The 12,942-nt window shown below is 41.8% G+C and overlaps 1 protein-coding gene across 2 annotated transcripts; it reads right to left on the bottom strand.

Moving 5' to 3' along the window:
- Positions 1–1,069: 1,069 nt before the first annotated feature.
- On the bottom strand, positions 1,070–10,697 carry YWHAH (tyrosine 3-monooxygenase/tryptophan 5-monooxygenase activation protein eta). 2 transcript variants are annotated; one of them, XM_075718437.1, is made up of 2 exons: positions 10,586–10,697; positions 1,070–1,766 (listed from the first exon to the last, which is right to left on the bottom strand). In XM_075718437.1, the coding sequence occupies exons 1-2, from the start codon at positions 10,679–10,681 to the stop codon at positions 1,119–1,121; spliced, it is 744 nt and encodes a 247-aa protein (XP_075574552.1). In that variant the 5' UTR covers positions 10,682–10,697; the 3' UTR covers positions 1,070–1,118. The 2 variants fall into 2 exon arrangements, with proteins under 2 accessions (XP_075574552.1, XP_075574551.1); XM_075718436.1 differs by having other exon boundaries at positions 1,070–1,775; positions 10,595–10,697.
- Between the last annotated feature and the right edge of the window lie 2,245 nt (positions 10,698–12,942).

Below are 12,942 nucleotides of genomic sequence, written 5' to 3'. Positions count from 1 at the left end.
GTAATGTTCTTTATAACTTTTCAGCTCCTGAGCAAAATTGTATTACAATTGCTTTACCAAGCATAAAACTACTTACACCTTTGGAAACCCCACTCTAACATAGGTGAGCAATATTACACTCTAGATGGCTGTGGGTGTTTGGGTTTGTGGTTTTTTTTTTTTTTTTCTTCTTCTTTTCAGCATACTAGGGTGGGGTTGGGGGGGGTTGTTTTGGGTTTTTTAGCATGTGAGGCAACTTCTTATTAAATTTTTTTATTAGATGTGTTTTAACCCATCAGTGATGTGTTAGGTAACTCGAATCTCTGCTCTGAACAAAAGACAGGACAGCTTAAGTAGAGATAACATCCCCAAAGCAGCATTTTATTTTATTCATTTAATTCCAAAACATTTAATTTAGAAGTCGGGCATCTCAGTCATCCATCTTAACATGGGCTAATATTGACATAGTGTTGTCAGAATACACAGACAACTAAACAGCCAAAGAGTTTACAAAAAATAAATTCATGATTCTTCAAAACAACTGCAAAAGGTTACAAGTATCAAAACTCTTAGGCAGATGCACCGCATTAAAAGAAACTGTGCACATAAGTTAGAGGCAAAAAAACCCAAATTGCTACTGAAACCTCACATTTCAAACAGTTTATTGTAAACTGATGAACAGGGTTGTCATTTCACGTCAGCTTAACTGTTTTCATTGACTGAAAAAAATTTGGGATGGCTAATTTACTTTGCATGCACAAAATGTACTGCTTAACAGAACTGTCAGCTCATTTCAAATGGAAAAAAATTTTAACTGGAATCTAATCATCTTCAATCGTTTTCCATTATTCTTTCCCAGATTTTCCAATCAACTGGCAAACTAAAAATGCCTCATTTACTATGCATCTTTCTGCACTGTCCAAGTGCAACTAAGATAAATAGGGCCAATAAACCAATCAATCCATCAATGCCCATGAAGACTCATCTGAAACTGCTTCTTGATAAAGTGGACAGCAGATCTGAACAGCTGTACAATACAGATATGCTTAGCACTAGATATTTAGTGTGACTGTGGCAAGGAAATATTGGTGATGATGGGGATGGTGAAGTGGATGAAAGAGGGATTAGAGGAAAGCTTTTTAATTATTGCCCTCTCCCGCTTCTTCATCTTGCTGGTCGCTCGTCCACAGAGTGAGGTTATCTCGAAGTAACTGCATGATGAGAGTGGAGTCCTTGTAGGAATCCTCATTTAGTGTGTCCAGCTCTGCTATGGCATCATCAAAGGCTTGTTTGGCTAAAAGGCAGGCCTGCTCAGGAGCATTCTGGATTTCATAGTAGAACACTGAGAAATTGAGTGCCAGCCCAAGCCTAATTGGGTGAGTGGGCTGCATGTGCTCTTTGCTGATTTCAAAAGCCTCTTTATAGGCAGCTTCTGAGGCTTCCACAACACTGTTCTTCTTCTCTCCAGCAGCTACTTCTGCCAAATAGCGGTAGTAATCCCCTTTCATTTTCAGATAAAAGACCTTGCTCTCATACTGGAAGTCATTGCAGTTCTTGATCAAGTACTTATCTAGGAGAGCCAAAACATCATTGCAGACTGTCTCAAGCTCCTTTTCTATCTTCTCCCTATAGGCTTTAACCTTCTCCAGCTTCTTCTCATTCCCATCTGCCATAGTCTTCTGCTCTATGCTGCTGATGACACGCCAGGAAGATCGTCTAGCTCCAACTACATTCTTGTAGGCTACAGACAGCAGGTTTCTATCCTCATTTGAGAGAGGCTCATTCAGCTCAGTTACCTGAAAATACAGACAAAGATCAAATTTAAAGGGTTTGTCTCAGAGAAGAGCATGCAAACTTCCTTCAGTATTTCCATCATAAAGTGCAAGATTCAAAATTCCTTCTAGACAGGAGTCAATTTGTAACGTTGAAAGTTTAAAAATGTTTCTGCAGGCAAGACTTAAAAGCATGAAAATCCCACAGTTCTGTTGTAATAGAATGGGTATTTAGAAACCATTGCAAAGCACATTCACTGAAGAGAAGTGAGTCAGGCTTGTGTAATGGAGAAGCATTCACAGAAGGAAGACTCAGATTTTTTTAGTAAGTCTTTGCTATAATTATGCAGACTACACACTTGGCGATGAATTTAAATGTACCTAGAATACAAGTTTTACCAATCTGGAACACAGCACAGACACTGGAAACTGGTGCATTGCATTTATTTCCCCTGCTGCTGGCTTTCATTTGACAGCAGGGATGGAAGTGCTGCAGTCACTATGATTAAGCTCTGCACAGTGCAAATGGAATTAGTGTTTTACAGTATCTTTCAGTCGCATAGTGAGCAATTATACAACGTAATACAAACGTTATCCTGATTTCTGCTAACTGGTGACTGCAGACAAGTTGCAGGGATAGGACATGAAAGAAACTGCATAGAAACAGAAGAGGAAATCAAGAAAAAGCGCCATAATCAACTCCAAATTCCTACTACAAAAAGCTGAGATAGAGGAAAGATAATACTTCTAATAGTGTATTTAGGCCTATTTCACTTGCTGTGTTAATTTAGGAAATAAAACCTATCAGACTAGTCACTGGAAATTGTTCTGATTTTGCAAATTTACAAACATGAAATTAAACTCACAGGAATTAGTGTGAAAAATGTAACTCCACTACTTTAAGCATACTGCATTAACTGCATTAAAAGAAGTCACTAGAATTCTAAGGATATGTACTTTGGTATGAAAGTAAACTTGTCCTTGCCTAGACACTGCTAAAATCATTAATTGTTTTGTTGGGTTTGTTTCAAATGTGCGTATTTACACTGCTTGACAGGCATCAGAATATTTGCAACCAAATACTTATATACTACAAATAATTAAGTCACAAATATTTACACTATTCTGAGGCTGCTGGTGTAGCCACTGAATCATCCAATAAATGTGCATCTTTCCAAGTCTAAAAAAATAATTTATATGAATTATAGCTGTTACAGTAAGAGAGGTTACTTTCAAATTTAGGTTTTGTTCTTAAAATATTCTAAGGAAGTTAGTTTTATCTCCACAATGCGTTTTCCCCACAGCTCAGGAACCCAGACTCCCAAAAGACGCTGCTCTGCCTGGCCTAATACAATTAGAGACAATCTACAGAGGGTGAAATGCACAGGAATCAACTCTAATGACATCTTCATAATCTTCTTCACAGCTTCCACTCAACATCCTCCCAACAATCCCTCCCTCAACAATCTCTGCTACGACCCACCTATATCATCCTCTCTAGTATATATATTAATTCCCTCAAGATGTAAAGGCTCAGCTAAGAGCTTTTTATTCCCTACAGTCTACTAGAACAGCATTTGCTTTTACAAAAATAAAGAAATCCACCAAAGAAGATTAATAATCACTTGGTCATTCCTGCTCTGCTGGAGGACTTTGCTTGAAAGTTCACTGCAAGTTCTCAAATACAGTGGTTGATTTAAATGAGTCAGTAATGTTTTGCTAAAACTCTAACCATTTAACCACACAAATAAATCTGCCCCCCATCTTCATTATGTTTACAGTATTCAAAAGAAAAATAGGGAAAAAAAAATCTTGATCTGTTAATATACTACTGACCTATATTACCCACAAATATAAAAACTGAGTATGGAAAAGTATACAAGAGACAAAAATAACTGAGAATGAGACTTAGTGGGACAGGACAATAGTAACAGAAATATCACCTCTTGGCTTTGCAGTCCAGACTCCATATGAATGAAATTAAAGCTACAAGGTGACTGCCACCACAGCTATCCTAATTCTTCACCTGATACGTCATCTCCATTTTTCCTCATCCTCCACTTACCACCTCTGTTCTTTACCCTCAGCTAACTGCTACCTTCACATTCATCCCTTTCCCTCTGCTTCAAACTCCTAAATGATGGCATTTAAGTATTCAATAACTAAAAAAAGATATGCAGTCATCCTAAACCTTGTTATTTCTTCTACCTCCTTAAGGTGGTTTTTTAAACTTTCTAATAGAAACTTTTATAGACAGATGTCTTCTGTGATTCAAAACACCAAAATGGCATTTTACAGTACATAACAAATGTCCTGGGGACCATCAAAAAATGTTGAGTACTAAACCCTAAATTATTGCCATGCTATATAGCTGGTGTATTTACTTAAGGGGAGATAAATTAATCCATTTTCAAATTTCACACCGTTTGTCACAAGAGACAAAATACAATCTTATAGGAATACTACTAGCCTTGAAAGAGTATTCCAAGTTTTTCTCTAGTCTATTGTCTCTCTTCTGGTGTTATTCATTTTTAATTGCAGAAACTGCATCACAACACCCACCCTGAAAAAGCTGATTTATAAAGCCCACTTGCACAGGAGCCATTGTAATTGCAGATAACCTACACCTGAAAAGCCTTCCAGCCTTCCCTAATCACAACCAAAATTCAATGCAAGTGTTGGTAAACAGCATATTTGCAGAAGTTTCTGAAGATCACATCAACAGAGGGAGGATCTTGTAAAGTCTAGTATGTACTCTGGTAATCTTGGCTGGTCTTTACTCAACATTCAGTCTTAAAAGTAGGTCTACAGTACAACCTTTAAAATGCAGTGTAACTTTTGGAAGCATCTTCATACTTTATTTAAACTAGCCAGTTAAGGTTTAGCTGTTGCATCAGCTTGGGCTGAGTAAGTTTGCTGAAACTCTCAATAAGCACCAGACTAATAAAACTTATCCTGACATAGCCAGATTGAGAAATAGCAGGGATTACTGAAGATACATTCATGTAAAGCACAACAAAAAAAGCCCAGGAAAAGAGCCATCTCTCAGGACTAACTGCGGAACAGTTGTTCATAAGTGGAAAAAGAATGTTAACTTCTTAATCAAGACATTAAAGTATCTAAGAGATAAGATTAAGAGACTTAATTAAGAGACTATTCCAGATCATCACTAGACTGCTGTATGATTTAATTCCCAAGACTGGCTTAAACTCACCTTGAAACTGTTCCTTAAAGTAAAAAGGAAAAACTAACAGAGAAGATAATTCAACACACTTGGGAGATTATTATTAGCTTTAAGATGAATCAAAAGTTACTGACGTATCTTGGAGAATCAGCAACTACCATCAAGTCAAGTCCATCTCAAAACAACTGGGTTTTTGGTAATGAGTACAGTCTTTTTAGGCTATATAAAAATAGAAATAAAAATCTGCTCTGCCAACTATGACTTCCAAAAATGCCTTCCAAATAATTAGTGACAAATTTTAAAAAATTACTGAACTGTAAAATTCTGGAGAAAAGAGTAGAAACAATGTTTGTCAACTACCCATCCCTTTGTCAAACCTACTGTCTTTCCAAATGCACGCCCTAAGTCAGATGGCAAAGCATTACTATTCCACAATAAAGCTACAGAAAGCTAGCATAAAGTACAATTAGTTTCAAAAAAAGTCAGTACACTGAAGACCACCACCAAAAGTTAAACTGAGAAATGTTTGAAAGCAGCATATTTTTCCTTTGTTTCTTCAAGTTGTCTACACCTCCAGTTAGAAGAAAACAGGGCATTCATATTTCACCTGTTTTTAAAAATTACAAAAGCGATATTTTAGCACTGTATCAAAAGAATTCAATCTTGCAATACAAAACCAAAGCTTTTAGGTTTTTTCAAGCCATTTTCAATGACTTGAAGAAGTCATTTGTGAGCAGCTGCCATAACAAATACAACATATCACAGCCAGAAGACTACATACAGCACTACTACAAGCCTCGAACCACAAAGCAAATTACTTTTTCAGATAAGGTACAGTTGAAATATCAATGCCATGCCATTCCTGGGCATAATTTATATCCCCTGGCAGATTCTGTTAACTTCAGCTAGAAACCGATAACCACTTTCAAAGAAACCAGCATCTGATGTGGAACACAGGAACTCAGCCTAACAAACTAGTAATTTCACACTAGTTGGTCTTCCTTCTGTGGCTGAAGTTTCCAATGCTCGGAGCGAAGCTCATTGCTTTCTAGTGTCACTTTCAACACACTTCAGGATGCCAGTGTCATTTCCCTCCCCTAGTTTTTATTTTATTACTTCTGAACTAGTTCCTTCTAATTTTGAAGCTGGTGATTTCTGAGAGGGAAATGGCAAATTATCCCCATCCTAGCTAAAAAATGCTGATACTCTATGTAGATATATCTAAAAAATCACATCTACCTCCCTGGTGTAACAGTTATATTACAAGAAACTAGACTCAAAGGAAAGCATGCGACCTTTATGGAGCTATCTACTGTTTTATCTATTTCAGTTACATTAGCCAAGTAGATAAAAACAGACATGTTTCTCTTCACATGTGGGGATGGGAAAAAGCAAACCTGAAATGCTGAAGGAAATTTATTTCTTCCTATCTTCCATTCTACCTATAGCCTTTCCTTAAGAGGCCAGATGATGCAATGGAACACACAGGCTATGATCTGCTAGCAGTTTTCATTCAGACTAACAGTCTGGTTTTTGTAACAAGAATACAGTCTAAATAATTTTATTTCTATCATACTTACAGGTATCTCTTCCTGTGCTTTATGCCCACAAAGTTCTTTCACAGTTTACTGTGAAAAAAACAGGAGTATATAAAAGGAATCCTGACTATAGCCCTGGTACTCCTAACTATACATGCTGATGAGCATGGTAGTACTGTTATCAGCTCAGAAATTACCTACACGTGTGTGATCCCACATAGGCCATACCAAGCTGAGTTACCTTCACATGGAAAACACACCAAAGTGAAGGTTCCACAATTGACAGCAGATCTACGATGCACTGTCGGATTACCTAGTAGAATTTGACTCAATTCAATTGAATGTATGCGATTATACGTCTGTTTTGTTAGCCAGAGCACATCAGTCAGAGCTAGAGCCAGTTCTTAGCAAGCTGCTGCAAAAATGGCTGTACCTGAGCCAGTATAAAGTCAGGTTTAATCATTAAAACTCTCCTGATACAAAGTTATACAGTCCATAATTTTTGAACAAAAAAAAAAAAAAAACAGACTAATGAATTTAAACCAGATCAGTTTCTTGCATCATGTGGCTTCAGTATTTTATATCAAGCATTGGAAGTTCTATAGCTAGATTTACTGTATAAAACCACAGTAAGGAAGTCATCGCACAGCAGAGGAGGGTATCGTTTACATTAAAGGCATCTCATTCCTCCCTCCTACACACACATATTTCATTAACCCAAAAGCAGACACTGATGTGAAGATCTCAGTGATACAATACTAAAAATACAGAAGACCCCAAACTTCTAAGTCCCTTTATGTATACAGATAAAGCCTACAAATTAAACTAGAAACTCAAGCTATTTTGCTTAAACTCTAGATCATACCAAGACAAATTTATTTCACCTTGAGTAGAAGTATTTCACATATCACTAATTTTAAAATTATACATATCAAAACTCAGATTCGTCTTACCAATGCTAAAGTGTAAATGACTCTCTACCTGCTATGTAGCTATACTAGAAAAGCAATATAAATTAATAGAGCTCCTGAGCACTACACATTAGGATTAATACTGTTTGAAATACTAAGGGCTTATACAGCTAAAATGTCTAACCATTTCTGGAATGATCTAAAACCAAAGGTACTCAATGCTGTATTCTCAATGTGCTAGAGTATTTGTTCCATCAAGAGAGAACCTTTAACACACTAAAAGCAAATGTTTCCCCAGTGTGTCGAGAAGTAATTTTTTACCTACCGTGTAGGGTTATTTCAAATAGTTGGAATCCTGGAGCAGCATTTAATGCAAGGAGAATGCCACACCCCTTGGAAGAATGCCATTTAGTAGAGGCACATTTACATATGATTGTATTTCCTATTAAAATAATTTTAGCTGGAAAAAAGTAAACTAAACTCACTAATTTGTAACAGCAAACTAAGTAAAAGTTTCAGTTTCCTCTCCTGTCTGCACATTATAAGCCAAAATACTAGAATTCTGCCAAGAAAAAAAGATTCAACAGCAACAAAAAATTGTATTATTGAGCAGCAGTTTCCTTATTTAAACTACAACTGCAACTTCATCTGGCTCTTCTTTAAAAGAAGGAACTGATAGGACTGAAAAACAAGTGTTTCTCCAGGTTTATACTGACAGCTGAAATGGCATCGTCATACTTTTTCTTCCTTCAGTGGCAGTCTCAAAAATAATGCAAATATACTTTTGCTAAAATAGTCTTTGTTACTTTATGTTTTAAGAGTAACTATCAGGCTGTTGGCTAAAGTGTGTATTGTAAAAGTGTGGTGATAAATATCCAGTACTGAAATTTACCATTCAGATTTCTATTTACACTGGAAGCACACTATTTTTATATGGCACCTTTAAAAACCATCAGATACGTTATATTTGGAGATTTAATTTTTTTTTTAAAAAACAAACTTTTCAAATCAAAGTTTCAAAGTTATCCTGCATTGAGAATAGATATCCGAGTTAGAATGCTGATTTCCTGTTGAAGTCTAACTTCTCTGAAGTGCAAAATTATTGAATATTATTCTGTATCGATAAAAAGTTCTCTTAATAGCTGTTATTTACAATCACTGAAATTGAAGGAAATATTAGCTGTGTGAGAACAGACAGCCCACATAACATTTCATAAGAGCTTATGCTCAGACCTAGAAAATCAAACACTGAAAAGCGTTCTGGAAATTACCATGTTAGAGTGAACACCTGTGAAAGCCAAGTAACCAATAGATGCTACATTATAGGCAAGCAACAGTGTACCAACAGCTTAAAATAAGGAAACCGTTGCCTTTTAAATTCAGCTTTACTTTTTGTATTTTTCAAGTATCTATAGTGTAACATTTCATAAAAGCTCAAGACTCAGCTTAAAGTGTTCTCAAGCTTGCAATTACAGAAGCTCATCATTATACAACTCATTTGAGAGCAGAAGTAGCATTACAGATGAGAATACTGTGACTCAAGATGAATGAAAATTGAATAATTAGGACAGTTTAAAAAGACAACTGGACATACACACTAGTTATATGTACTTTATTTACATATTTCCCGAAGCATAGTAACTGTATTGTTTGTTTCACATATGTTCAGAGAGCCATACATACACTATAGTTCAGCGATATTTGGAAAAATGAAAAGCTATCTACTGACTACAGCTAGATATAGTCTTCTAGAGCAGCAGTGGATTTTAGTGGTTTCCCCATTTCATGTTTCAGAATTAGCAGTTAAGAGATTTAAGAAATAAACAGAGCTGTTACTATTACATTATATGTAGCTAGAATTCTAGCAATATCATTAAAATACAGCTTATTTTACTGAACGGATTGATTCTGACAAGAAAAATGTGAACTCCATTTGAAGCTGCTCTTTCAAACTAAAATCACCCCGTGTCTTTAAACAGCAGTACTCTCAAGGGGAACTCGATTCCTCCCGGGTTTTTTTGGTGTTCACAAAGGACAGATCAGCAAGAACAAACCAACTGTAATCAGATACAGCAAAGACCCTGCTAAGCATTTACTGGTATTAACATTACCCTTAAAATTCAGATTATATGAATGCTTTGTTTTTAAAAAAGGAACTAGACGTAAGAAGTTTGGTCATTCTGCAATTTTATTATGTATCAGTACAGACAGGTCAGTACAAGTAATTTTCATTGCTTGGTTCTGAAAGGAGCCGAGTTGCAACTGTAACAGTGTTTAAACACATGCCAGTATTCAACTGGGTATTGAATGCACTGAGAATATTACCCTACAAAGAGGAGGCAAAAAGGCAGCGTTAAAGCTTGGGAAACGCTGTGTACTGGGTAGCTTTTATACCCGGATGCAACTACTATACCATCTTAGAGCGCTCACGTTTGTGGGCGAGGCCTCTATTCGTGTCTTTTATCGCGAAGCAGAAGAAACGTCTAGAAAAGGAAGGGGCTCCTCTTGCCGTGCGCGGTTTCCCCAGACACCCCCCGCCCCAGCGGCCATCCCAGCCGACCAGCATCCCCAACCGCTCGCCTGTCCCAGACTTCCCTAGAAGGGGGTCGCACCCCAAGGTCAAACCCGCCATCCCCGCCGCTCGCCCCCAGAAGCAGGGCGGACCCCATCTTGGGCAGGGGGCAGAGAAAGGCTCCGCTACGCTCCCGCCGCGACGGGGAGGGAGGCGGGCAGCATTCAAACCGCTGCGCTGCGCGCCGGATTGGCGGCGACGGGGGAGAGAGGCGAGAGGAGGGCATGGGGACAGCCACACCCCCAGGGCAGGGACAGCCAAGGGAGCGGGAGGGCTGCAAAGCAGTCGTTACGAGGGAGGGAATGAAGGAAATGAGGAAGGAAGGAAGAAAGTAAATTTAAAAGAAAAGGGGGATCTAGGTCCAGTTTGGACCGTTTGCCTCCCCTCTGCCCGAGGCGGGTAGTACCGGGCACCGCCCCGCACGGCGGCGAGGTGTCCCAGCGGGACAGCCTGCCTCTTGCTCCCGCCCCCCTTTCTTCACCGCGACGGGTGGGACCTGGCGGCTCGCATCCTCCCCGGGGCCCAACTCCGCCTCGGAGCAGCCCGGACTTCCTTCCCCTCCCTCCCCCGCCACTACCCACCCTACACACTCCTCCCCGGGTATGACCCACGGCCGCCACGCTACCAGCCCCACTCACCGACTTCATGGCCGAGGCCATGTCGTCGTATCTCTCCGCCTGCTCGGCCAGGCGGGCTCGCTGCAGCAGCTGCTCTCGGTCCCCCATAGCCGCTTCCGTGGTGGCTGCTGGGCTGGGCACTCTGCGCCCCTCGGAGAGAGAGGAAAGGGGGGGGGCGGGGATCTGCGCCTCGGAACGCGCGGGTGGTGCGAGCGGGGACCCTGCACGGAGCCGCCGCCGCCGCCGCCGCCTCACGCCCGCCCGCCCGCTCAGGCTCGCCTCAGCCGCCGCTCACCCGCCGGCCGCGCTGCCCGGGCGACGGTTGGCGCCTCGCGCTCACGGAGGGCGGCAAGGCGGGCAGCCGCGCGCTCGCTGCGTCCCCCGCCGCGGCGTGTGCAGCTCGCGCCTCTCCGCCCGGCTCGGAGCCTCGCGCTGCTGCCGCCGCCTGCGCCTGCGCGCTGGGAAGGCAAGGAGGGGGCGGAGCCGAGGGGACCGCAGGGGAGGGGAGGGGGCGCTGCTCCCCCGCGTTCTATTTCTAGGTGACGTCACTTGCTATAAATAGCCATCCCGGGGCGCCGGCGGGGGGAGGCGCATGCGCGCTGCGAGTGCTGCATTTTACTGCTGCAAAGGTGGAGGTGGGCGCTGGGCGCGGGCGTTGCGGAGCCGGAGCCGGAGCCGGGCCCGGCCGGGCCGGGGCCGCCCGCGCCCCGCACAGCGCCGGCCGCGACACGCCTCGGGCCGGGCTCAGCCGCCGCCCGCCGCCTCGGCCCCCCCGCCCCCGCCCGCGCTCGCTGGCGTGCCGCAAAGCCGCCGCCGCGGAGCCCCGGGCGCGCCTCGGCCGCGGGAAGCGGCGGAGCGCGGCCGCCGCTCGGGCCGTGCTCGGTGTGGCGCGCCGCCTCCACGTGCCCGACCCTGCCGCTGCCCCATGAGGGCTTTGTGCTGCCCCATGAGGGCTTTGTGCTGCCCCAGCGCTCCCGCCCGGCTCCGCTCCGTCCTGCGGTGTTTACACAGTCGTGCCTCGCTCCAGTGCAATACATGGATCCCGCATCCCAGCTGCTTTGAAACGTGCCCAGCTGTGGGGGCGGTGGGCACGGGCCGATCCTGCTACCTTGCCTAAGAGATGCAACTAAATTCAATTTTACTACGTATTTCAATTTGTAATAGTCGAGCTCTTTCATAAATTGACAGAGTGCCGGCCTTATGTAAAAATCCTCCCGAAGGAGAAGCGTTGCACAAGTGACAGGGCTGCTGCTGGTGTCCGCAGAGATGCTGCACCCGCGTTACTCACCTCTCACGATACACCAGATGAACTTTCTCTATTCGACCCACAGTCAGCATTTAAACATCACTGCACCACTGTACGTACGGGGAGCTGCTGTACATCCGACTGAAAGATTTGCTCGCCATCCTACAGTCCGGCATCAGAGCCACCGATCACAGCACCTATCCCAATTTAAGCTCACGTCTGCTCTCACCCCCAAAGAAGAGGACAGAAAGCACATTAGCACACACCGGAGGCAGGGGACCGACGCTGGTCTCACTCATTACATTACTCCCCCATTATCCTCAGTACTCTTGTCCTGCTGCAATCAAGTAAATCCAGTCCATTGTGTCAGCCAAAAGTTTTTAGCTTAACTCTTAACATTGCTGGCTTCTGTGCATTAAGCCCTAATGTCATTTAAAATAAATGCTGCAGTTAGTTTTAAAAGGGACTAGATGAATACTGCTAGTTTTTTAAAGGACATAAATATTATGGCAAATGAGAATAAATGGTAATTATATGTAATAAAGCATGAAAGATAAAAATTACATATAGCAAGTTATGAACCGATTGCCAGAACATTCAGGAAATCGCTCTTTGCAGTACTGTGAAGCACACAGTTGTACATAAGTATCGGCAAGCTGCATGGTGCCTTTTTCCTAATGGGATTTTATTTTCAGTGTTTCTAAGAGAAGGCAGTGACATATAAAATCTTAACAGAATGGATCCCAAGTATCAGTCTAATTCATTATCATCATTAATGTAAAACTTGTATGGATTTTACCCAAGGATAAAATTTTATCTATGGACAGCAGGAACACATTCTTGAAAAGGTATGATTCAATGTAAAAATAGAGATTTTAATGTATCTAACACTTATGCAAGAATAGTGAGAGATGGGCCAATCCAGAATGCCCAATACACTCCTCCAGTTTGGAAACTTTGCAGTTATAGTAACTTCTTAGTAGAGATTAAAGTCTGCAAAGTGTTCCAACAGTTCTGAAAATTTGTAGGGACTACCAAAAGCTTTCTAGTCTCGTACAGCAGTTTCAGACTCCCAAGGGAAACAGATTACGAAGTATTTTTAAAGCCAGTTATTCACCCACTG

The sequence above is a fragment of the Pelecanus crispus genome, chromosome 11 (assembly GCF_030463565.1).
Source record: "Pelecanus crispus isolate bPelCri1 chromosome 11, bPelCri1.pri, whole genome shotgun sequence".
NCBI lineage: Eukaryota > Metazoa > Chordata > Aves > Pelecaniformes > Pelecanidae > Pelecanus > Pelecanus crispus.
The sequence above is the reverse complement of the archived record's forward strand: the minus strand, read 5'-3'. Positions and strand labels throughout refer to the sequence as shown.

Coding starts and splice junctions, on each gene's coding strand:
- YWHAH (XM_075718437.1), bottom strand. CDS start 10,681: ATGGGGGACCGAGAGCAGCTGCTGCAGCGAGCCCGCCTGGCCGAGCAG. Junction 1,767..10,585: donor CCATGAAGTCGGTGAGTGGG/GCTGGTAGCGTG, acceptor CAGGTAACTGAG/CTGAATGAGCCTCTCTCAAA.